The sequence below is a fragment of the Scomber japonicus genome, chromosome 19 (assembly GCF_027409825.1).
Source record: "Scomber japonicus isolate fScoJap1 chromosome 19, fScoJap1.pri, whole genome shotgun sequence".
Taxonomy (NCBI): Eukaryota; Metazoa; Chordata; class Actinopteri; order Scombriformes; family Scombridae; genus Scomber; species Scomber japonicus.
The window spans coordinates 11,604,080-11,630,565 of record NC_070596.1 but is presented as its reverse complement, the minus strand read 5'-3'; the positions used below and the strand labels follow the sequence as shown (position 1 = coordinate 11,630,565).

The 26,486-nt window shown below is 39.3% G+C and overlaps 2 protein-coding genes across 3 annotated transcripts; one reads left to right on the top strand and one right to left on the bottom strand.

Moving 5' to 3' along the window:
• The first annotated feature begins 2,242 nt into the window (after window positions 1-2,242).
• On the top strand, window positions 2,243-12,372 carry LOC128380454 (anthrax toxin receptor 2-like). The gene is made up of 17 exons (XM_053340270.1): window positions 2,243-2,513; window positions 3,251-3,322; window positions 4,289-4,360; window positions 4,534-4,615; window positions 4,835-4,939; window positions 5,326-5,394; window positions 6,493-6,573; window positions 6,692-6,752; window positions 6,913-7,008; window positions 7,810-7,879; window positions 9,355-9,433; window positions 9,889-9,984; window positions 10,164-10,214; window positions 10,761-10,856; window positions 11,036-11,206; window positions 11,411-11,491; window positions 12,219-12,372. Exons 1-17 carry the CDS (start codon window positions 2,371-2,373, stop codon window positions 12,255-12,257), a joined length of 1,464 nt encoding a protein of 487 aa, XP_053196245.1. The 5' UTR covers window positions 2,243-2,370; the 3' UTR covers window positions 12,258-12,372.
• A 95-nt stretch (window positions 12,373-12,467) lies between these two features.
• Window positions 12,468-25,932, bottom strand: LOC128380450 (ras-GEF domain-containing family member 1B-B-like). 2 transcript variants are annotated; one of them, XM_053340266.1, is made up of 14 exons: window positions 25,737-25,932; window positions 19,403-19,924; window positions 19,163-19,285; window positions 18,602-18,739; window positions 18,201-18,416; window positions 17,564-17,638; window positions 16,114-16,206; window positions 15,826-15,928; window positions 15,329-15,408; window positions 15,044-15,139; window positions 14,853-14,948; window positions 14,344-14,467; window positions 14,140-14,212; window positions 12,468-14,029 (listed from the first exon to the last, which is right to left on the bottom strand). In XM_053340266.1, exons 2-14 carry the CDS (start codon window positions 19,916-19,918, stop codon window positions 13,996-13,998), a joined length of 1,767 nt encoding a protein of 588 aa, XP_053196241.1. In that variant the 5' UTR covers window positions 19,919-19,924; window positions 25,737-25,932; the 3' UTR covers window positions 12,468-13,995. The 2 variants fall into 2 exon arrangements, with proteins under 2 accessions (XP_053196241.1, XP_053196239.1); XM_053340264.1 differs by lacking the exon at window positions 25,737-25,932 and adding an exon at window positions 23,892-24,056.
• Window positions 25,933-26,486: the final 554 nt, after the last annotated feature.

The following is a 26,486-nucleotide window of genomic DNA, read 5'->3' as shown; positions in this document are numbered from 1 at the left end:
CTTGCTGTAATCATTCCTTCTGTTCATACTGACTATGAAAAGAGCTCTTCAAATGTGCTTTCATTTTAAGTGATGGGGGCCAAAATCCACACAGTCATTTTGTGCAAAAATCCATTTAAAAGTTATATGAGGCTTCAGCATTCAAGTGGATATCTGCCATAGGATCAAATTCCCTCTTTGTGTTTCCTTGGACAGTGTTTCCTTTTCAGCTGAGGAGGAAGTATAATAACAAAAAGAGGAACTTTGGCACTAAAAAGACTGTAATGCTGAAAAATATTTACTTGAATAATTTGGGCAGCTGAAGCTTCATATTAGCTGCAGGTAAATTTTTAAATATATGTTTGTACAGAAGGAGGCTTGTGGATGTAAAGGCCAGTATTAACAAGAAGAATGATTCTGATAAGCAAAACCTTTCTTTGTTCATTTGGAGACTTACCTTTTGTTTTAAATGGTTTTTGTTCAGTATCTTTGGAAACTTTGGAATCTCAACTGCAACTAAAATAGTTACTAAACTAATTAAGTGGGTTTGAACTGTTTGTACTGATTGGCTGAGAGGTCGATATCTCAAGGATGAACTTTCTTAAACCTTGTTTGATGACAAGTCAAAGGGCTCAGTGCTGAAACCAGTGAGTTTCTTCTCACTCCTCTAACTGTACATCAGGACAATGCATTTTGTCTTAAAAGTGAAGAAAGCACCCAATCCTTTACCCGCAAAATATACACAAATCACAAGAATCCATGAACTGTCCAAGGGAGATCCCAGAGATTCCTGACACAATGACTTTGGTATGTCATTGTTTCACTTGTTTACTGTTATGACCTCATCCTCCCTACATGTTGGATTTAAACGTACTGGGAAGCTGCAGGCAGTCAGTGCATTGCATCTCTGCAAACAGTACATTGAAATATGTTATTACACCACAAAAGCATCTCTGATCGATGATGTATAACACTTTAAAGGTTTGTGAAATGGGAATTGTACGTCTGGGAACATGATGAAGTGTGTTTTTGAGGGCATGGTCATGTTCTGGTGTTTTTTAGAGAAATAAAAAAGTGAGTTTAATTGCACAGCTGAAAATCAAGACCGATCAGTGCATCATCTCTGGAGACAAAGAATACGTTTAAAATTAAATTTCTGCTTTTGGGAGGTCACTCTGGATCACGCAAGGCAACAAATCATTCTCACATACCAAGGGCGTTGTGTTATAGCCCATTCGATTCTGCTTTCCATCTGCAATAGATTTATATGAACATGATGCACTTGTTTGTCCTGAAAAAATCAAGGAGGTGTAGACACATGTTGTAATAAGCCACCTCTGAACTGATAATTGACTGAGGGGTTAAGTTTTAATAAAGCTTGAAACATAGCACCCTAACTAATATGAAGAAAGAAGGATGTCTCCTTATAGGAAGAAAACCGTTCTCATGGCAACTATTTTAAATGCAGGAATATTTATGGTTCCTCATTATGTTCTGTACTAGTTATATAAAGCAATCAGAGCCATCAGTCTGCCATTCTTTGTATTTTTGTTATTAGTCAGTCACTATATTTACACTGTATATCCAGCCAGCTGCTCTGGCAAAGATACATCAATACTGAGTTTCAGGGGGGTGGAAAACAGGAAGTAGACATTGATGACTTCAAAATAAAAGGGTACAAAAAAAGCATAGTCAGGTGTAAGATATAACAAAATCATGAGTAAAAGCTCTGCATCTAAAAATGTCAGTAAGTACAAATTATGTACAATGTAAAAGTATTTTACAGATTTATTTAGTTTTCAGATGAACATGTGACATAAAATAACAAATTTAAATATTTAAATTCTCGCTCTTTTATTTTATTTTGTTATTTTTTTAAATGTGGTGTGCACTTTGTGTGAAAGGTGCTGGAAAAAATGTACTCTTCTGTCATATAATATGCAGTAGTATCACTATCAAGTTACTTAAGTCAGCTCTACATCGACAACATGAAAACACTCTCAGAACACTCATAGAAGTTATAAAATAGCAAAGCAATACATCAAAGCCACATAAAAACTAATTAGAATTATATTAAAGTACAAGATAGCGCATATTTGTTTCTGTATGGAGTCATTCATTTTCTGCCTGTTCTTTAATCTGAAGAACTGGAAGGGAAGTGTTACTGCATCACTAGCAGTCACTGCAGTGTTAGCAGCTGTGTGCCCTGCCCAGTTTATTTCATTATCAACCTCAGAGTGAATATCCCACATGTCCAGTGTTATACACAGCAGTGACTCAACATGTGAGACTCAACTGGTTGATGCTGTAAAGATGAAGGACTTATAACTGTACCAGCTGATTTGAGGATTTAAAAAAAAGCAGTCACTGCTGATATGTAACATATGGATTATGGATCGGTTATGGATATGTTGCAAAATTCTGCTTTTTATAAGTTTTTCTGTGAACTCATCGTTGCATGATGGGCAGGATGGGCAGGATGGGCAGGATGCTTCCTGTGATGGAGCATTTGATATTTATTTTGTTTTGGACAGGTGAGTGAATACAGATTGTGTTTGTGTCACTTTCATCTGTTTGCATGTATGTTTTTATATATATATATAAAGCAGATCAGCATATTGATGTCATATTTGTTACATCAGTGCACAGGCTGCCTTTGACTCAGTCCTCTCCATGTATGGCTATGTTTAGTTTCCCATGTTGCTCTGCTGCTTCCCTACAGGTTTGCTAGAGTTTCTTTTAATCTTTTCTGTACTGACCGTAACTGTTTGTGGGCGTATTATCAGTATGTTATGTTGCAGTTAAATATACAAGTCATTAACTGACTTTCCAACATCAACAATCAGCTCTGTGTTTACTACTAATGTCAAACTTGGACACCCACTCTGTGATTTTTGTCATTCTGCATAAAATTTGAATGCTTTAGAGTCTGAAAGCTGTATGGGAAACCTGCTAAGATGTGAAATGTTCACATAAATCTATATATTATTACATGTGTGCCTCCTCCAGCTTTAAGTATTTATTCCATTTGCACTTTCATTGTTGTTTGAATTTATTTAATTGTAAATTGTAGCTTTTGTACTGGGCACAGTCTAATACAGCATCCAAACTTTATTCATGTAGCTCAGCAGAAAAATATAAGCTTTATAGATGACATTTATTCACTTCTGATGTTATCTCTAGGGTTGGTTTTGAATGGTGTGTGGGGTTATTTGATATGTCAATGTTTTGGTGCATGTGACTTATCATGCTGGTGCTGCTTGTTTTGCAGGTCAGGCAGTATTTCGGGACACTGGGATGACATCTATGGGTTTGTGGAGGAGCTCAGCAAAAGATTTGTCAGGTAAGTACAGTGGCCGTTTTGTGCTTTTACAGTAAAGGTCCTCTCCACCTCTGGCCACCTCAGGGTCCTTATATTGCAAGGATGTTTTACTATGAATAACTTCTGAAAATTGAGAGTAACACATACCTTTATGTTGCACATTTCAAGTGCTTTACAGACAATTAAGCACGCTAAAAATAGAGTCAAAGAGCAGAATTTAAACTAATGAAATAGACTATTTACACAGTGAGTAATGTCTATATTGTAGCTCTTTATGTTACAATACAAACAGTAGTAGTGAGTAGAAAGTAGGGCATGTCTATTTTGGGCAGCAGACATTTTACAAGGCCACCAACTGCCCCAAGACACACTCTGTGCAGAGGGTGTGTGTGATATCTTTAGGTTTAATAGCGGGGTACTAAATATAAAATCAAAACATCCAGCCAGATGTTGAAGGTTTGGGGCTGACCACAACAAACAGTTGTGCCAGTCCCTGCACAGCCTGAAGGGTAGACCAAGGAAGTAAAGTTGACAAAGTTTAGGGTTCAATTCCCTAATATGTGCAGATTAGTGACTGAGCAAGGCACTGAGACTGACTCATGTGGTCTAGTGATTTAGATTAAGTAAAAGAAGACAGTTTATGAATTGAAGAATTATGCAAATTTCAGGGTTTATTAATTTATGTAATCTATTTTATTACAACACACAATATAATTTGTTAGAATGTGGGCATGTCATCATTAAAAAAGTAGGAAAGTGTGGATGTGAAATTGGAAACCGACCACTGATCTATTTTCTGTCCAATCAGAAGCAAAGCTAGCACAGTTGGCCATAATGTGTACAGTATAATAGCACTCACAGGAATTGTTGTTGTTGATGTTACGCCCAAACTGTCTTAGAATATTTGGCTGTAAAAGATAAAAATCATAGTTTCTGATGTGGTTGATTCATAAGCTTCATTTGTGTGTGTGTGTGTGTTTGTTTCAGTCCCAGGATGAGGGTTTCCTACATAGTGTTTTCAATCAGTGCAGAAGTAATACTGCCACTAACAGGAGACAGGTACGCTGTTTTTATTCTTAAATCTTGCCTCTCTTTTCTCTCTCTTCCTCTTTCTTCATCTTCCTCACTGAAAAACAAACAACATAACACAGATAACCAGATCACACAGAAACTGGGCTCTTATCAGTCTTTATTTAAACTGTGTTGTGTTTTTTTGTGATCTGACTGCACAGGTCCAAGATAGACGAGGGTTTGAATAAATTGAGCCAAATCAAAACTGCAGGTGAAACGTTCATGCATGAAGGCATGAAAGCGGTATGTACGCTCATCTGAAGGCCTCATCAAACATTTAGATTACCTGCCAGGAACAATGCTCCTTACATAGATTGTCACATGATTGTTTTCAGTGTAACCTAAACACAATCAGCTTTATACATTTCATTTAGTTTTAGAATAGAGTTTGTAAAATTTCCTCTCTCTCTTAATATACCTAAAAATGCAGTTATCTACTCTGAATTACTGTTCACCCATCAGGTGTCGAAGCAAATGATGGAACAAACTTTACCATCATCCAGCATCATCATTGTTCTGACTGATGGCAAGCTGGACATTTACCCCTTTGAACTGACTGTTATAGAGGTAACACACAAACACACACACACACACACACACACACACACACACACACACACACACACACACACACACACACACACACACACACACACTAGCAAAAAGAATGGTGATGGTTGTGGTTGTGATAATTCAAACAATAATTTATAAGATGATGTTCTATACTAGAAGAAGACGTTAGAAGACATTTTCCTTAAACATAACAAAGTTTTACTTTTTTCCAAGCAGCCACTGGTGTCCAGTTAAGTACAATACAAAATGAATTTAAGGAAACGTAAAATGTGCTTACATATAATTTTAAGCATTACTTCTTTTAACTGTTAACTAATCATATGCATGGGTTCATGTCAGTAGAAACAAAGAGATGTCACTCTGTGCGTTGTGCTTCCCAGGCTGATAAAGTCAGAGGGTTTGGAGCCAGAGTGTACTGTGTTGGAGTCATGGACTTTGACCAAAACCAGGTAGGAGAATACTCTCTATCCACTGAATGCCATGCAGCACAGTGAGAAAACACCTCTGTTACTGTTACTGTTACTTGTTTAAACACAAAATGTGTATTTGTCTTTCTGTGTGTGTGTGTGTCAGGTTTTGGTCAGAACCTCAATAGGATGTTGTTTCTGTCTCAGATTGATTAACACACTTTGACCTTATTACTTAGTTTGTTTGAGTTCAAATGAAACCCACTGAGGATACATCAGCAAGCAGCTGGCAGGGCTTCAAAGTTTATGGTTTGTGCTGCATTTGGTTTATGTAAACACGTAAACATGGAATAAAGTATGTGAAGCAGCTATCATTTCCTGGGGGAGACTTATTTCCTCCTGTGCAGGTATCGGGTATCAGGTTGTTGGAAGAGAGGAAAGAAATAAGGATGAAGCCAAATGTGTCCTCAGAGATGTTTTCATGCTGAATAAGAATAAACCCAAGCGTCCTCTGCTGACTGTGTTGACTGCAAGAAATAATAAATAGTGTTCAGGTTATAAATGATTCCTAATAGGATTAACAATTCAAAGAAACAATCATAACTGAGAAATGTAATCCTATTATATTTCACCATAAATGCTGTTTGCTTTTCTGTTGTAGTAGCCTTAATCTCATTATAATCACATTATTAATCTGTATAATAAGTATTTATAATCACATCTGCACATGCATGTTTCAAAAGTGCATAACACATGACCCTGTAAATCTTTACTAGACAACGGTTGCAAGCAGTGTTTTGCCCGGTTAGTGACCCAGTGTAATTTGTGGTCTGAGGAGGAAGTAATTACATCACTCTCTAATTAAATAATGCCAGACGTACTTCCTCCATCTCCTGCTATCATTAAAGCAAGAGATGAAAGCTTCAGCCTGCTGCCCAGATCTTTCATCTCCTAGAAACAGACTTTTCCTTCCTAAATGCTGCTGTAGCACTGAGCTGAGGCAGAGGACCTCCCAGAGAGGCAGCAAGAACTAAAAAAAAGCTGAAATGTAAAGTTAGTCTTACAAGCAAACATATGCAAAACTTGAACAGACTGTGTTTAAAAGCTGGTAAAAATGTATTGGTTTCATTTATGTCACAGCTTAACGACATAGCAGACGGCTCAGAGCAAGTGTTCCCCGTGTTGTCTGGGTTTCATGCTCTCAAAGGCATCATCAACTCGGTGAGGTCACAACACATGTATAAAGACGCACAAAAAACATTCATGTGCACGCAATGAGGGTGAATGTGAATGCAGGCTTGTAATCCGAGCTGTTGCATGTGTCTGGATCTCCTGACAGATCCTGAAGCAGACATGCACAGAAACATTCACAATAGAGCCGTCAAGTGTTTGTGTAAATGGTAAGTTAGTTTGAAAGTGTTTGTTAGATTTGAACAATGCAGCAACTAAGACAATATGACAGATTTTTATTTAAGTATGTCATTCATCAATCCCTGCATTTGCTTTTTCTGTCTGAATTCAATTACAGTACTATAGTCTGATGTGTTTGATGTGTCTCAGAGTCTTTCAATGTAGTGCTTAGGGGAAGTGGCTTCAGTGGATCGAAGAGGATGGACAATGTCCTCTGCTTCCTCACAGTCAATCAAAAGACATATAGTGAGTAATCTATCTATTTAACTCAGTTATTGAAGTCTGTCAAGGATATAGTTTCATGTGCATCTACATGCTGTGATACACTTTGGGATAGAATCATCTATGAGTGATACAATATGAAGTGATACAATATGAAGGTCTCTGTGCAGCAGTGGAAAGTCGGAGTCATGACGTCCAGAAACAAACAGTAGCCGCTTTTTATTGACTTCAGCCAGAGAACAGAGGAGACCATTATGAGACTGTTTGCAGGGAGGGAGGAGATGTTCTCTGTCCCATTAGTCTATTAATAGGTGGATGGAGCGGGGTGGGAGTGTCACTGAGAGGACATGATGAGAAATCACATGACTGCTTCATATCTTCCTTTTTCTTCTTTTTACTCGCTTGTTTTTTATGCTGGAGTTCCTCTCATTCTTTCTTCTGCTATCTCTCTTGACACTTACTACTGATGTTTATATCATATGAAGGGAAAAATGAAAAAAAAAAGATTTTGAATATGAATGTCAATTAAAATTGATACAGATTTATCAGTTTAAGAGGTTTAAAATTCTATATTTATTTTATATCTTGAGAGCAAGGTACTCTACAGACATAGCACCTCCTCTTTGCTAATTGTGTAAAATTAAAAGATGTAACCATGACTGTACACCATGATTAATATTCAAAATGTCATGAGAAGCATTTCTATGTACCTGTAAGATTGTGAAAAGAGACAACATTGTTTGTGATGTTTGTGTAATGTCATTTGTAGGAAAGATCTTTGTTTATAGACAGTAACAGGTCTTGTCTGTCTCTGTTCTTTCTCAGGCCAGAAGCCAACAGTAGTTAAAGACGGCTATCTGCTGTGTCCAGCTCCTGCTCTGCAAGAGGTTGGAAAGTGAGTGAACACACTTGCGCACACACACACACACACACACACACACGTCAAAAAACTGTAAGATCAACCCTGTAAAACCAAAAAAAGCCAATCATGTAATTACAATTACATCATTGTCGTAATTATAAGGTAGCGCTTATATTACTCAGATTTTCTTCACCAACAAAATAAACAGTAGCCACAAGAACTTTTTAATCTACAGTTGAGAAACCAACAGGAAACTTTTATTATGGATGGTCACACGGTCCATTTTTGCTCTTTCTGTCATAGTTTTTTTTCTGTCCAGTTTATTTTTTGTATGGTCAAATCTGGTTGAAATCAGTTAGTTTAGCAAAATTACAAGGCATGGGCATGTCTGAGCTCTATAATCCAATACAATACAGAGCCTTTCATAAATATTGAAAAACATGAGTTCCAAGTTATTTGTCATGACATCATTTTATAACATCACAAACTCGGCATTTCTCTGACAACACCAGCTCAACCCATTAGGAAAGCAAAACACTGAGGTTACATTTCACAAAGCTGATGGACAATAAATACATCCTTTGCAATCAAGCAAAAGTTGTACTGAGTGATATGTCAAACAACAAGATAATAACATTTATAGATTAGATACAGACAGTTTTATTTATTCACCAAAAAATGTCTTCCTTGGTCTGTGCAAGTACAGAAGGTTGAAATTAGAAACTAGAAATCTGTAGTGTGTGTGTGTGTGAGTAACGGAGAGAGAAACAAGAACAGTGTTTACAGTAAAGCTAACTGCCAACAGCTCAAAGTGTTGGATGAACTGAAGCCAGTCGGACCAGAATATCTCGGTGGCATTTAGAGAGCGAGCCAAAGCTAACTGAACTTCACCCACTTCAAACAGCACTCTTTCTCTCTCTATCTATCTGTCCCCAGTCTTCTCTCACTTTCCATCACGTATCACCCTCTCTGCAGCATTCCCTGCTTAAACAGACACTCAGGCACAGTTAGATACATAGAAACAAAGCTCAGTTTACTTCAACCTCAGCAAACATTTGAACAAAACAAGGTGTAAGCAAAAGCAAATAAGGAAATCTGGTCAGGATACGATAACAATTTGAAAGGCAGAGATTTCCTTTTTCAGATGAGTCAGTGTTCTTGGCACTAAAGATGTCGGAAGGTCAACGGGGAAGCTGACAAGGTTACCAAGATACATAGCTACTGTATATGGTAGTGTCTCACTCACTTTGCAAGGTTGTTTTTGGTTAATTAGGTGGCAAAGAGGAATAATGGAAACCAATCATAGGCAATAATGGCTCATTTAGATCAAAGCTGGTGCAAGATAGAACTGATTAGATTCAAAAATATATTCTGCATCATCTCAGCGTGGTCTTTTCTGTATTTTCCAGCAAACAAAGGTTTAGTGAACATCACATGCAACCATTAATAGGTATATAGAAACATTCTCTTCTTCAGATGTTTTCAGTGATTTTGTTTGACAATTCCAGATCAATTCAAGTGCTGGTTAGCCTGAACAATGGACAATCCTACATCTCCACTCCCATCACCATCCATGCCACATCATGTGTGAGTATCAACCATATATAGTAGTAGACTGGATAATTGTTTTTGGTTTGATCTGTATGCATACAGTTATTTCTCTTTCTTTGAATTGCCAGAAGTTTTATTTTCATGTCATCTTATGATCTCATGTGGAATGGACCATTTCAGTGGTATGAAGAAAAGAGAAAGAAGAAAAGAATTCATTCATTCACACTATGAAATATACAAATTTATACTAGTGGTGAACTTCAAATATTAACTTGTGATTCAATTGGGTTAGAGATATTATTGCAACTGTATCACAATAACAGCAATTCTGCAGTCAAATATGACACATCATGTTATGTGTAAGGAAAAATATGTATGGTTGGTGCCAGTGTAATAATAATTACATTAGGTAACAACAGATAAAGATGTACTAACATATCTACATGTGTATGGTGTAATGTATATAGCTGATTTTTGTGTGTTTATTGCAGTCAGATGGGTTTTGGGTACTCTGGTTGCTGTTGGCTCTCCTGCTGTTATTGGCTGTGGGTTTACTTTGGTGGTTCTGGCCTCTCTGCTGCACTGTGGTGAGTTCACTATGGCAAGTCTGTGTATGTATGTGTTTGTGCTTACATTCAGACTTTGTGGATGTACCATAATGTTGGGCTATAACAGAATAGCCAACAAGTTCAAGTGTTACAGTTTGGGCAGCTTATTTCACTGTCCATACACAACGTTCACTGCTTTTTCACATTGTTTCTTACAGGTGATTAGGGACCCACCCCCCTCTCGCCCCCCTCCTCCACCTCCTCCAATTGTGAGTACTTTACACTGATCAAAAACATGTTTATGTGACATCACTAGTCATTTTTTCTAAAGGGATGTTTTGAAGCCTGAAGGAAATACAAATGTGGGCGAATCCAGAGAAATATGGGTGGAGCTGTGAAGTGACACAGAAGTGGCAACTACTGCACCCCAATTCATCAGAAGTCATTTGATTAGTAATTAGTAATCACCAACTAATCTGTAAGTGGGAAATAATTATGGCCTTTTCTTGATTGGTAAGGTGAAATTTTGTATTTTGTATTAAGACAAGATTTTTTAATACCACCAAGACACTTGATAGAAGGTAACTATTAGCTTTTTTTGGGGCGGGGGTTCCCTTCAATCAACATTTAGTGATCATCAATGGTACTGCATCATATTAAATGTTTATAGAAATATATTATAGCAAGGACAGAAATTCGCAACATCATTTCAGTATTTGATGACTACAGCCCATGATTTTGGGTTATAATTTTAATACAGTAAGCTTAACAAAATACACCAGGCTGGTAACTTTTCATTAACTGTTACTATTAAGGAGCCAGAAGAGGATCTTTTACCTAAACACAAGTGGCCTACAGTGGATGCTTCATACTACGGAGGCAGAGGTCCTGGTGGAATCAAACGCATGGAGGTAAATAGATCAGAGATTAAGAAAAATATCCACAATTGCTCAGATTGATTTCTCCCTGTTTTTATTCTTTTTACATGCATTTATCAAGTGTTTGTGTCTGTGTTGGTTCAGTGTTGGCCGCCATGGTTCTACTGTCAAACATGTCTGTGATTCCTGACATTTGTACCTGCGTCCTATAGGTGCGTTGGGGGGACAAGGGGTCCACAGAGGAAGGCTCACGGCTAGAGAAAGCCAAAAATGCTGTGGTCACTATGCCAGATGAGGTGGAGGAGCCTATCATACCTCGACCCCCACCAAGACCTCCTCCAGTCTACAACCCACCGCAGACCAAATGGTACACTCCCATCAAGGTGAGACACTGTCCTAGTTAGTCATTACACTCCACATTAAAGGCACTTTTACATTAGATGATGTTATTTATAGATATTTACTGCTTTGAAGCTTTTAATCTGTCTGATTCTGAATTTATCACTGCTATTCTTTCACACACACATACAAATACATTCTTTTATCTTTTATCTGTATTTTTATACTCTGTGTGACTTGACCTTCAGGGCCGTTTTGATGCATTGATGGCATTACTGAGGAGACAGTACGACAGAGTGGCAATCATGAGGCCGACACATCAGGACAAAGTAAGAGACGTCTGTAGTCTAAAGGAAAACACTGCTGCTTGTCCATGGAAAGCTTTCATTTTGAGTCTGATTTCTTCCAGACGGATAATGAGTAATGATGTTTCTGTCATAAATTGTCACCAGTTAATTTGATTGGAAAACTGATCCACCCTCTTGACTTCACAGTGATTTTGATGAGATAATTACAGAAAATGATAGAGCCCAATCTCCCCCCTCTTATCATCCACTAACAGACAAATAACAGCTTGCTGCATCCACACAATTCTTATGAATAGCAGTCTAAATGTCAACACTGTGCTTTATAAATGACTGCAAGGCCCTCTAATCTTGTAGTTTACTTCCCACAGTATTTGCTATCCTGATTTTGATCATTTGTCTTTACATATTTATCCTTGAGTGTGAATAGTTACACTGATTGAGCTGATGGAGGGGCTCTTAACAAAAAGCCAATATTTTGAACATAAAAGCACTATCTACTGTTTGAAGCAGCTGTGTTCAACTTAAATGGCCTTGTGTTTAAGGGAAGATACATTCATAAAGTCTTCCTTAGAAATAAGAAATTGGTGTGATGCATGTGCAACAGGCTCCATTCTGCTTGTTTTACAGCTTGTCTCTGTCTTTAATGGCAAACTATGTTTACATTTTGGCAGATAATGGATATTAATGTATTTATTTGTCATCTTTTACTACACTGATAGTCTGTGATGCCTGTTTTTGTTGTGTTCAGGGTCGCTGCATTAACTTCACCAGAGTTCAGAATCACTGAGGATCAACACCTCTTGCTTCATTCCTGTTTTTGGCCAAAGACGACCGACATGCACGCTCAGATACGTAAATGTTGAAATTCAGTGTGATTTGTAAATAAATGTTTTTACATAATACCCTGATGTTGCTGTTGTATTCACAAATCCATCACCTGCTTTATTACTTTGGTTTTGTGTATCAGCTCAAACCAAACCAACACATAGACAAAGTGTGACTCTATTCAGATTTTCGGTTTATTTGAAAGAAAAAATATAATTCTCTTTTCACAAAGACCTTCAGTACAAGTACCCTGACCGGTGACACAAATGATACACAACAAAGAATTAAAAAAGCATACATGAAAAAAAAACACCTTATAAAACATTTGAAACATAAACTGAGCTTTTTAAAAAACACACAAAAATGCAGGATCATGTTCATCCATAGGCAGATTTTAAAGGATCAAATCATGCTCACACCATCACAGATGAGATGAAGAGAATGAGTATCCTATTTGTATTAAAGCTGCACATACACATAACAGCTTGCACTCCCCCACCCCCCCCCACACACACATAAACACACAAACACACACACACACTTCTTTGTCATAGATGAACTGGTGTTGTATATAACAAAATAGCTTACATTTGACCAACCAGCAAGAAGCTAATGGTGAAACTTCATAAAGAGTACATAAAGAAAAACATATTTTCTGATACAAAATACAACTTAATACTGTAGAAAGACGCCTTAAAATAGGAGTCACGTAGTCCTATAATACAATACACAAAACTCCACTGATGTACTTGAAGTGCATTTGATTTACCTTTGCATGATTAGCACGACGTCGCTGTCACTATCAACAATACACACGTCAAAGTGCACGCGTCACAAAAGAGTTCATGTTCAGAACAAAATAGTGTACGGTCGATGAAAGTGGTGTCTCCAAAATGTACTTTGGAAATAAGTGGCTGATGTATTAATTTGCATTCTGTGTTTATATGACATAAAGGGCTTGAATGCAGTACTTAGCACAGATGGAGTAGATGCAGTGCAGGTTTTGAAGCACTCAACAGGACAACAAAGCAGCATCACCACTCTTAAAAGCAGATGTTAGCCGTTGTATATAATACATATCGATGTTAACCAACTCTTCCTTTCAGAGTGGATCTCTGCTCTCGCTGTAGTTTTGACGGTGCTAATGCTGTGCTAATGTTGCAATAAATGCTTCATGCTTCCACAGATGCAGTCTCTCCACAATACAAGGCTGTTATATGCTGGAGTGTTAGTACAAGTGATCACAAATTGCACCATTTATTGCCATGATGGAGGTCCACTGAAGAAATAAACCAAATCCAAACACTTTTTACAACTTCTGCAGGTGTCTGATATCCTTTACGTGCCTCAGACAGAGCTGATGTTGAAGAAAAAGCTCGGCAGATGATCCGAGCAGTGGTCCAGCTTCATCCAGCTCTTCATTTGCTTAAAATTGATTTCAGTTCATGAAGACTTGCAGGGCAGAGGGCTTAAGTAATAAATGCAGCAACTGGGGTCCTTTGGCACTGGATGAATTTCATTAAGGATTGTTGTAGTGTTATATATTCCACTGTTAATCTGTGAAAATGTGATCCCAGCTGCCAAGACCTAAGATTTGGCCACGGGAATGTTGAAGTGTTGAAGTGAAATATGGAGGAATCTGTAGCTTTAAAACACCTCGTTCATTTACACTCTGTTGAGCAGAGGAGATTGTCTTTCTCCTACGACCGATTCTCTCGATGCAGGAGGGAGGATCTAGAAAGGAAAGCATAAATAACCAGTGTTATTCTATAATAATATATCATGTTTGAGGTGGTTGATTGTTTTGTGTGTGCATATGACCGAGTGTGTGTTTGTACACTCACCTAAGAGATCTACGACTGTCTTTCTCCATGTGGTTCTCAGGTCCTTCACTCTCATATGAGGCCAGATGCAGTTCTGCAACAATCAAACAAGCCTGAGTTTAATTTTTTGTCCCGCTGAGTGAAAAACTGCTATAATATACCCGACAGTTGTATGAATTCTATATGAGTAGATAAATGCAGTGATGTGTAAGATTGTATACTGACCATCTTCGGTGAACACAGGTGTAGTGACAAGGTACTGGAGGATCCGGCGGTCTCTGTTGAACGGGCAAGCAACCTGACGCCAAACCAGGAACTCGCTCACCTGCTTCGCCAGCTCCCACAGTTTCTGTTTAAACACAAGGAAATAAAGCTTAATTCATGCTAAGACTAATTTTATAAATGAATTTGTTGGCATATCCTCAAATAGTACTAAATCAATAAAGATCATACAGCATAAATAACAGCAAAGCATTGACAGGGAGCATATGTTACTCTTTTTAACCACAAGGGGGCGTCATTCCATAACATCAATGACAGCAAGCCTCCTCTAAAAGGCCATGGTAAACCATTACTGTGAAGTAGTTACATAATTCCTTTGAGAATTATGAAATCTTACCGAGAGTAAATGTGTTTTTAACACTGCTGTGTGTGTTAATATTGCAGCCAACAGTCAAGTCAAAAGCACATTCTGTCTGATATGCCTCATTTCAAAACTTGAATTGTGTACTGACCTCAAAGTTGATGTGTCCGTTGGGTAACCTGCTGGCGCAACCTTCATTCAGGAAGTAGATGTCTTTTATGAGGAGACTGAAGAAAGGAATCACAATCTGGAGATAAAATATGACAGAAGGTTTACATTCACATTTTACGTCAGGGAAGTGGACCTCTTTTTCTTTCTAAAACTTCCTGTGTGCTCTCTCACCTTCTCTTGGACGCTGTGTGCAGTCTCAGACCTCTGGGTGGCACCCCGGAGTGCAGTGCGGTAGTTACTAAAGTTACTGGATGGGTCCATTTGGTGCTGAATGTGGTCAAACAGAGGAGACAGTCATCAAACACAAACATAGGCTTGCAGAGGTTAACAAAAGAATGAACATCATACTGTAGTGACCACGTATAATGGGATAAGATACTGTGATACTGGTCCCAGACTATCAATAGTTTATGGTGAGTTAATAATATTGTGATACATGTATGCAGGTTTTCTCACCTCCAAGATTTCAAATTTGTCAGTATTGACTTTACTCCAGGTCTTCTTCAGTCTGGAAACAGGACTCATGTTCATCCCAGCTGAGAGAAACAGAGAGAGAGAGGTGTATGTATAAAAACCTGAACACTAACTCAGTCTGTACTTCTTTGAACAGATGTTTTGATGTGAGGAAATAATTAGAGTGTTGGGTAGTGTTGGGTAATCAATCAGGAAATAGTAAGAACTACAATTGCAGTGTCCTGTACTTTAGCTACAAGTTGTAACAAGGTGGGCTGTGAAATCAAGCAGCAGTTTGTAGTGTAAGCCTTGAGTGTTTCCACTTCTTTTAATGTGTGCTGGCAGTAGTTTAAGAACTATAGTGAGGCTGTACTGCATTTCCCAGAGATCACCTGTCATTTAGATTGTGTGCAGGGTGGGGGTATGTTGTCTGCTATAAATCATCTATTGATCAAGATTGATTGTCTTTAGGTGCTGCTCTTTTTTTGTAGAATACTTACTGATGATGGCCATGAGGGAGTTGAAGTTGCCGATGTTAAAACACTCCTGAGCGACGTCGATGAAGAACTCTATGATCCGCGCTCTGTGTTTCTTCTTCATTGGCTGAAATTAGAGAGCACAATAGGAAATGAATCAAACTCCTGCTTCACTGGTTATGCATTATATGTACAACTTCAACCTTTATTTTTTGTTTTGGGATATGCTGAGGAATTGTTTATGATGTACACTGATATGTGTAAACAGGGGACAGACATTAAGATTTGTGAACTGTTCCTTTAAGAACGTACCATACAGATCTCAGTGGCCACCAGGTAGCTCAGTCTGTTGAACCAGTTTACATAGGCCTCCAGGTTGCTGGTTTTGCGCTTCCGGAAGAAACCCTGAAACACAGTCAGAGGAAGATAACACAGTCAAAATACAAGCAAGTCCACAGAATGAAAAGTATTTTATGGTATTAATGAATCACGTTTCTGTCTGTATTTCATTGAGTTTAGGGTTTAGGTTTGATCCAAACAGTTAAAAAATGTCTAATATTCCTGTAGTAAGATATATCTGTGCACACTGTCCATTTTATACTTGACAGCTTTCTATAACAAAACCCTGACATGAGCCACTCTATGAAATTCTACATCATCAGTATGCAGTATGTAATTTGACATAAAGTAAGTACGAAGAAACAGGCAGCTGCTAGTCTGTAATTTCCTTTGCAAATGGATCTTGAGAGCCTTCACACCCACGCAACCTCTGAACCTGCGCATTGAATTCTGTGATGTGTCTCCTGTTATTTTCATCCCATTTGTTTGCATCTGCATTTGGTTATTTTGGTTTTCTGTGAGACGCTCTGTGGCAAACCTGTTTGCCAAAGGCACTTTTATATAAATAAAAGCTGCATATAAATAAACTTGACATCGGCCGTGATGATGTAATCCCAGAGATTCACGGTTCTATTAAATGCTTACACAATTCCGGCAGCCCACTCTACTCCAAACTTCCCCTCTACACTTCAGGACCCCTAGCACTGACTCAACCGCTCTTTAATACAAAATGGGTCTTATATAACTGGCACGACACTGAAGGCCGAGATGCAGCGTGGCCACAAACACACCGACTGAAAGCTTGTTCTCAGCAGTGCTGATTGAAAAACAACCCTTCAGCTGACTCACTGGACCACTTAGGAGGGAAAGAGCTCTTCAGACATACGCAGAATGGCTCTTTCATACTGCGTTTGATGCAGTTTCAAAAGCTACATTAAAAAAAAATTCACATCTATCTGCCTGGAGGATCTTTCATGTGGTTTCGAAAGCAAATTAACTTAAACACAAGCAGACCACAAATTAAGACTCAGAGCAGAACCACAATGGAGAGGCTAGAAATCAAAATAACAAAGAATGACTTAAAAATAACTACAAACTGGAGCTTCTGTGGATCATATCTTTGATGCGGATAATTATAAACAAGTCACGTGTCTGTATTCTTCCTCCTCCCCTATAATTTAATATGATGTAGTTTTATTAAGACATCTTGTTGACATCTTCTTTGCCTCATGTAAAAAAAAAAATCACAAAAGAAACAATAACTAACGAGGAAGTTCAACAGATCCAAGATACGAGTTCAAAGTCTAATGCGATGATGCTAATCTGGAATATTGTGAGCTGTGGTGTCTAAAAGCAAAGCTGCAAAACTGCAGAGAGAGCTGACACATGGTCGTCCATTTGTTCATTGTAAACCCAATTATACCTTATGGTTCTCCAGAGGATCCTTCATGGCGAATGTCTGGATGAACTCCTCAGGGCCGATAAAACTCAGTCTGTCCTAAGGGTGGAAAACAGGATGAAGATAACCGTCAGTAATATGTAAGAGGATGACGACAAAGAAAAAAAAAAGAAGAAGATGATGTAGAAGAAAAGTAAAGAAAGAAGATGACGTAATAACAGAGAATGAGAAGAAGGAGATGTTGCAGAAACGTCTAGGGAGAGTTATGACTTTAATAAAGGACCGTTAAAGAAAAAGTCACACACACACAAACCAGATTCATGCTCTTAAAAGTGATTTAAAGTTGCCTTAACAGAACGGTATATGACTGAAAGTGCTTTGTCTTTATATAAAATGACAATATTAATAAACCTTTCTTTATGCGCAACCACTGCAAAGCAGACCACACAATGTGGTTTATGAGTAAAACAATAAAAACCTAGAAATAACAATCATAAAACAAAAATTGAGTAATTTAGCTGTCTAACATTTACATTAACGTGAATCTTAACATGCAAAATCAACACAACACTTTTCATCAAAGCCACTAACGACAGATTAGCCTCTAAATCTCCCCAATATATGATTACACTTATTTCTATTCCCAAATCTAACTTCTTACCAGTTCAATGTGCGTGAGTTGCTGTGCGAGGATGAAGGGGTCGTCGCACACGCTCAGCACGTCACTTCGCTGCCCGGACGCCTGTTTGCTTTTCAGGGAGGCGGGACGTTCCATCGCCACGGCATTCAGAGCAGCCACCGCTTCCTCGTACTGGCCGAGAGCTGAAAGGCGTTTGATGAGCCGCTGGGTCATCTGCTGCATGGCTCGCCACGAGTACTGAAAGCATGACACAACACACACACACAATTAAACATGAAGTAAGCACAGATTCAAGCTGATGTTGGGCCAAGAGGTCATAGATTTGTCATTACCCTGCAGTCTTTTCAGTCAAGTCTCACTATTTTACACATTAGCCCACGTTTTCCTACACATTTTCTCTGTTCTGAAGACATGACACTGACCTCGTCCCCTCGGGCCACGTGATGCGTCATGTCCTTGAGGCAGCGCATCATCCTCTCGTCCCTGAAGTCGTACGGAAACGTCTCCGTCCACTCAGTCAGCAGCTGCACTAGCTTAGGCGCCACCTCACGGAAACGGATCTGAATAAACATCACACAGCATATTAAAATGTGTTTGTGTGCATGTAATCACAAACATTTCATAAGAATTTATGAGCAACACTGTCTTGGGACTAAATCTGAATGTAATCACATTCATGTGTTAAAACAAACAAAAGTACCACTGCTGTTTATTATTTTTTCCCTTCATTGTTCCCATTGAATGTGTTCCCTTCATTTTTATTTCCCCAGTGTAATTTTGTCTCCTCTCTGTCCGTCTTAAATGTCTTCGCTTATGAAATATTCAGTAAATATCTCCTCCCAGAAAAGAAATGCAGAGCTCTGAGTGTTTGCGTCTGTGGGTGAGAGAGTGTGTCAATGTTATTATAGTGGGTGTGAGGCGGTGAGGGAGCGAAAAATAATTACACCTGTGTGTGCATGTGTGTTCATGTGTAATCCGCCCACCTTATCCAGCAGGGCGTCTCCGGACCGCTGCTGCTCCACGCACAGGTGACAAACCCTCGTCATGAGCTCGTACGGGTGCAGGAAGAGGCGAGAACTCAGCAGGAAGGTGAACACATATGACCTCTGATGATGAGAACACAAAACAGCTCTCAGAGATCTTTCTTTAAATAATATGAGCCCATTTTACAATCGGCTAATGTGTTTATTCAAACATGCCAAGTACATTTTACTAGGACTTACATCGGGGTAGTAGTCCACTGTGGGAACTAGGTGCTGGATCAGCGCCTCAAGAGATGCTGAAACCAAACTGTTGTCATGGTAACACATCTCCCCATAGCTAGCGGTGATGCCATGTCCATAAAGCTGACCTTTGGATGGAGGGTTAGCGTTGGTCCGACAGGACTGTTCGCTGCCGCTGCTGCTGCTGGTGTGTCGGTGTGCGCGGCCCGGACAGGAAGAGCTGTGCTGCCGAGGGCTGTGAGGCTGCGGCGAGGAGTAAGGGTTCTCCGAAACCGCGCAGCTGTTGTTGTAATGATGCTCCTTCACACTCGCGGAGCCCACAGAGGAGCTGCGGTACGCGGTGCGAGGCTGCGGTATGTCATAGGGGTTTTCTGTGGCAGAGTAGGCACCGTTGTAGACGTTTTCCTTCACTGACTTCGTGCTGCCGCTGCGGTACGGGCTGTGAGGCTGCGGATGGTTGTTGTTGTAAAGGCCGCAAGAGCCGAACTTTCCAGCATAAGGGGTAGTGGGAGGCATGATGTCCTGGGGAAAAGACGGAAAGAATAGGGATCAATTGCTGTGTTGCTTCATCTTTATTTTTCATTTTTCATTGATAAATCGGTTCATCGTCTACAAAAGCCAGAAAAGTCAAACAATAATGAAAAATGTCTGTCTTAGTTTGTCAGTAACCAAATTTAAAATGTATTTACTGTATACGAATTTTAAAGTACTAATTCTTTACATTTCAGAACCTGGAACCAGCAACTAATAATAATTTGTTTCATTGCTGATTCATTTTTGAATGTTAATCAATCTTCTGTTGATTGGTTAATCAAATAATCTCAGCAGTGACATTAATTGTGGTGCCATAGAAGTGAAAAGTGCAGTTAAAATGTTTTATGATTAAATTTTTTTAAATTACACGTCAATATTCACTATTATTAGAAATGTGGTTGTGAACTGTCCATCATTGAGTAAAGAGAAGTGACTGAGCTGCTCTGTAACCATGACTACAAATGTTTTCTTTGGTTGTGTTGTTGTGCTACAGGTTGATGTCTCCCTCCCTGAGAATGTGGCTGATGTTTAATTCACAGGCAGAGAAAATATCTGTTGGAGCAACTTGATCACTCCAAGCAAAGACTTAGACTCTGCTGAAGTAATTACACTTAATCACATAATTTTACCCCTCCTCTGTTTATCCCTTTTGGCTTTGAATTGTGCAAAGATTCCTCCTTGTGAAATTCACTTTCCATTAAAAGTTATTTGTTGACAAAGTTTCTACAAATAGGCTGATTTTTCCCCCCTCTGCTTTATTGCATCTTTTATCACATTCTTGAAGTTCTTGGCAACAATACCAAGTGATGAACAAAACAAAAAACAGGCTGACAGATGGAAGACTTCAAGACTTTTCCTTTTTTTTTGGTCTTAATGGTGAGGATAATTGGATCTGAGTTAGGTAAGCTGATCCCTGATCATCACCACGGCGTGCTTTAACTCTGGAGCCATCTTTATCCTGCTACTGTTGTCTGTCTAGGAAGCACATGCCAGCGTAAATCAAACCGCACACACACTTGTACATACCTCACACAGCGACACACACACACATGCACGTACACTGTGCCAGAAAACAAAACCCTGCAGGAATCCAGCAGACTTTTGTTTGTCCATCACAGCGCCGACAGAGGAGTGTCTGCCTGAGCCAACATCTTACACACACACACACACACACACACACACACACACACACACACACACACACACACACACACACATACACACCCTTGTCCACTATGGCGCCTAGCCCCATGCTGGTATAATCCAAACACACACACATGTCACACATAAACAAATGATGGCTCGAGCGACATACACACACACACACACACTTTTGTATACCGCAGCGCCTGGCGTCATGCCAGTGTAAGCCGGTCCAGTGCCAACCCGTCTTCTGAACTCTGTGATCTCTGCCTGCTGTTCTCCTTCTAACTGGGTTAAAAGATTACAGTGACTTTACCTTCCTAAAGTTACAATATGTAATCTGGAAAAGCTTGGCTCTGCTGGTCAAGTTGAGATAAGAATCTACTGAGTAATATTTACTCCAGTTTAGACATTTAAAAAAAATGTCTCCCTCCAAGCCTCTGTTTGCACTCCAGGGTGACCTTCTCCATGAGAAAAACACATTAAAACTTTTAAAACAACCTTGGATTTTTCCAGACTGAATTCCTAAAAAGTTGACCCTTTGGGTAGTTGCGGCTTCCATGCTGCAGCACTGAAATTTTTACTCTTTCTAAATCATAGGTTGGACTCTGTAAGGACAACTTAATGATGACGTTGGGAGCATAATTTCATATTGAAAGTATTGTTTACATTCTCTCTGTCTGTAAACTCTGAGAGATTGCAGCCTTTTTCACAGAGGAGTTTGATGTGGTATAAAAAAACACAGGAAATGGCAGAAATGCACAGTTTTGGTATTACATTGTACCGAGAAAATCGCATGGATAGAGTTTCGTGTGTGTGTTGCGTTCTACATTTTTTAAGTGCCTTTTTTTCCTTTTGTAATGTGACACAACGGACAGTATCTCCTCTGTTGACAGAGCAACACAAACTGCAGTGTGAAGTGCTTAAATGTCATAACCCAGTTCATCAAAAGGTTACAACTAATCAAACTTTAGGCAGAGCTGCAGGCAAATATCATCTGCTAATGGATCTAACCCAATAAAAGCGTTCACACTGCTTCAAAGAGACATGTGCACAAAGACAATTCTGTGGTTTCAACAAATGACAGTTATCAAATGTCTTGTATGAATGTGGCCTTTGTCTGGCTTTTAATAAAATGTTTTAGTGAGTCATGAAAAGCTTTAAAGGTTTTTTGACCCTGACAAAAATAAACTGATTGGTGGGCGATGCAGGTGTTCATCCATTTGTTCTACAGCTGAATGAGGCTTCCTTCTTGGATCCCTGCAGATTTGTAAAAGCACCAACTTCCTGTCAGCTAGTTTGAGAGCTGAAAACAAACTCAATCTTTCAACCTTTTAGGAAGATTACTTTTTTTTCCTAAGTCGCATAATGTGGTTTTAAAAAGGTACGCCCAGCTATGCTGAGGCCAGTTATAACAGGAGGGGGAGGATGAGGGGGAGGTCCTCAACAATAGAGGTATTATCTCTCCTGTCATGGCATTAACAACCACACAAAGACCCCCAGGAAGAGATCACAGCAGATCACAGCAGATCAGACACACACAGCAGCTTTCACACACTCAGCTCTCCACTGCCTGTACAGCATGACGCCCTGCCATTGCACGTACCAAGGCTGGGATCATTTTCACATCAGTCCAACTAGTAAGGAAGACTGTCTCATTCTTCTGTGAGGCGTGGACTCTTATTATACCTTGATAGACACCATCTACTGCAGTCTTGCCCTCATAAACATACACTTTTATTTGCCAAGTGCAATAAACGTACATGAATTATCCTGATGACTTTGGCAAAGGAGCATATCGAAACTCGCATATTTACATAAGCAGATATTACTACACATGGTTGAAGGGCCTAAAGGCCAACCTTTGGTACAAAGGAGACTTGAGATTATTATGCATGAATACAGAACAAAGTGGACTACATAGCAATCATGCAACATGGCATGCAAGCACTCTGCAGCTAACCCAGTCATTCTAAATTGTCCTAATTCAAAGCCAGCTGACCCCTGTAAGCATCTACATGCTCTCTGACCTAATAATAGTCAGCGAAGAGTCGAAGGACAAGACAAGATTAAATTGAAAGCAAAAATACTTTTTAAGGCCTCTAAGCAGGACCACAGGCTAAAAAATACGTCCTTATTGTAAATCTGCCCTCATTTCATCTGAAGGCTCTGTATAAATTAATCAATTCCAATGATGCTCCTACTGTAAACTTAAAACACTTCTTCTCCATCAATAGTTATACATGCCATTGCCAGTCTTCACAACAGGGTTGGGTTCATGTCACACTGAACAAATGGTGCACACGTACCCGGTAAGAGGACTTGTAAAATAATTTATCAGCTGTATAGAGTAGTACTTGCCAATGTAATGACATGCTGTATTTGCTCCACTCTGTACTTTGACACTAATGAGCTACAACAGGTAAAGATAGCTATGGGGGAAACCCTTTATGGTCAGCCTTATTCTCGATAATAAATGAAGTTAAAGTCCAGGGCAGGCTAACACGTGGTTTTACACCAACATGAGTTCACCTTTAAACTGTATTGGCATACTCTGACATTAGATGATGATGATGATGTAAGATGATGTCAGTAACCTGCACACAGTACTTTTATTCATTACCTCACTGGTCTGAGAGATCTTAAAGAAATTGATTTAAGTCTCCTGTGCAGGAAAACCCCTGAATATATTGGTTTAGCCAGTTAGGAGCAAATGAAATGACAGAGTTCAAGTTCAAGATTGCTTGTTTTTTTTTCTTTTATTTGGTCATTTGATGATGCATTTTTATTACAAGCTGCATAGTATACATACCCTGAGATTTGGCAGATTCCTTTGGCAGTCTCTGACCATTGACTGACTTATCCCAACATGAGATATTTTAAGTTTCAGGGTCTTGCAGAAGCCGAAACAAGCCAACAAATCTGACTTTAGTCCATTAGTCATAGACTTGTATATCTCTTCTATGGTGTTCATGCTAGATAATATCATACCAATAAACAGCTAAATACTGTATAAGCATCCATCCAGATGTTATTTTGTTCTATCTGGCTGTTACAGCATGAGAACATGCATCTGTGTCTTTATACCCAGAATCATTTCCCTGCATTTTGTTCAAATGACATTCTTACTTCTTACCACCAGACTTCAATCGTCTGACCAAAGCAGCCAAACCAAAGCAGGAGGGAGCAGCCCAGAGCTCAAACAAACCGCTCCACTCACGCTTGAGTAAGCGTACGGGTCAGACGAGGCCTCCAGCCGCTGACAAAACACCAGACGCTAAGAGCCGCTGACCAGTTATTTAAAAAACCTGCACCTGCACTTTAATGTAACAGGCAGGCATACACAGAGAGCCGGATACAGACACCAAACTCAGATCAACTGGAGAGATATCTGGAATACAATTCACCCACTGCAGGACCTGTTTCCATCCTTTATTCTCTTACACACGTCATTCATGCATGCATTTCCTTGTGTGTAGGCTACACACACACACACACACACATACACACACACAGACAGACAAGCAGACAATGGCACGCAATTCTGACACAAACACACACACACACCTGTCCCTTCTGTGATCTGGTAGGCTAGTACAGTATTAACCTAGAGTCAGAAAAGATAATGACACATTATCTCCTCTGCTGTGAGGATATAATAAACCTAAGCTTGTGGGGTTTTCCCTCTCACACACAAACATTTTCTATTGTCCAAACACCTACAAATGTGACAAACATCACACATCCATGAAGGTATGACTTTAGATCTACATCAGATAATTCACTTTAAAAGGGCAAAACAAGTGGATTAGATTGTTTTTAGACCTCGTGAAGTCCCAAATGTTGTTCCTCAGACTGCTTTTGTGTTTAATTATTAAATGAGTTTAACTATTTAATTTGAGCTTAAAAAGTAAGGGGAATTCGAGGCAGTCATTTCAGCCAGTAAAGGTTGCTGTTGGTTTATATAAAGAGGTGTTTGGCTAAAGCAAGAGATAATTAAAGCTTTTTTAAAGTCTGTTTGGCTCCAAGTACACACACACACAATTTCTGTCGCTCTTTTTTCTTTCTTTTCCCTACAGACTAACACAATCTGTTATTCTCTCTCTCTCTTTCTGTCTCACTCTCTCTCTCTCACATACACACACACACATACACATAAACACACATACACACTAGGCAACCATGCCTGTTCTACATTATGGGCTTCTGACTGAGTCATAACGCAGCAAAAGTAAAAGCTGACTGTGAAAAAGCCATGCTGTGCAACCACAGTCCCATCACAGGTGCTGGTGAGTAATGTTTGTTTGTGTCTGTCAGCCAGCCTAATTATAAACTGGGTGATGAACAACAACAACAAATGGAGCTACAGATTTGAAGCACAAAAACAAAAATCTGGGGAAATGTTTTCATTGGTTTTGCAAAAAGACTTAAAATGACTATAAAGTACCACATTAAGGAAGTTATTAAATTAACCTACATTATAAAAAAGTCTGGGCAGTTTAGTGATGCCCAATGTATAATTACAATGAAAGAAGCCATTGTAAACATAATGTTCTGTCTATAAACGTTAATGTGGTATAGTTAATTGTCTTATATAACGTCAACAACAAGTTTATTGTCTCTATAAATATCTTTATCATCCACACCCTCAACTTACCTCGTATGTGATGCAGCTCAGTGTCCGAATGCAATCTTGTTTACAGGCAGAAAAAAGTGGAAAAAGAAAAAAGATGCAAGACTATCCAAAGTACTTGTGATTTTCCACTGTTCGCGTTGGGTAAAGTTGCACGGTGTGTAACGTACAGATAAGTCTTTCAGCAGTGTGTCCGTGCTGTACTCGCCTCCATTGTGCGTCTCCGCTCTTGATATTTGAGTCAATTTGAACCAGCAGCGCCGTAATGAACCTCAAAGCGAGGCGTATTCAAATGACTTCCATAGAGCCGGGAAAATCGACCAATCGCTGCTCGAGGGCGGGTGCCTCTAGGGGCAGCACTGGCCAATCGAAGTGGAGGAGACAAAAAATCGAAATCTTTGTGGATTCTGATTGGTTGGCTCGCCGTCCGTCGACTCCTTTCTCTTCAACCACAGCCAGAAGCAGCGAATGTTTTTGTTGGAGAGCTGAAATATGGAAGGTGTAAGGTTTCCTCCCGGAATGTGTTGTGTGTGTGGCTGTAAGTAGGTCTCAGTTACTTTAAAATAAAGGCAATGCAGGAGTATAAGCCCCCAAGCAGTTTTATTTGAGGTTTATAGAGTTTAAGGTTGCAAATTATGTCATTAAGCATCATGGTGGGATTCAGGGTTTTTCCTTACCTGCCTTTGGCTGCCATTCATTTCTGTGCTGTATGAAAATGAGATGAAAGAGCCTGAAACCTGCTTTGATAATAGTAATCCTTAACAAAGAACATAT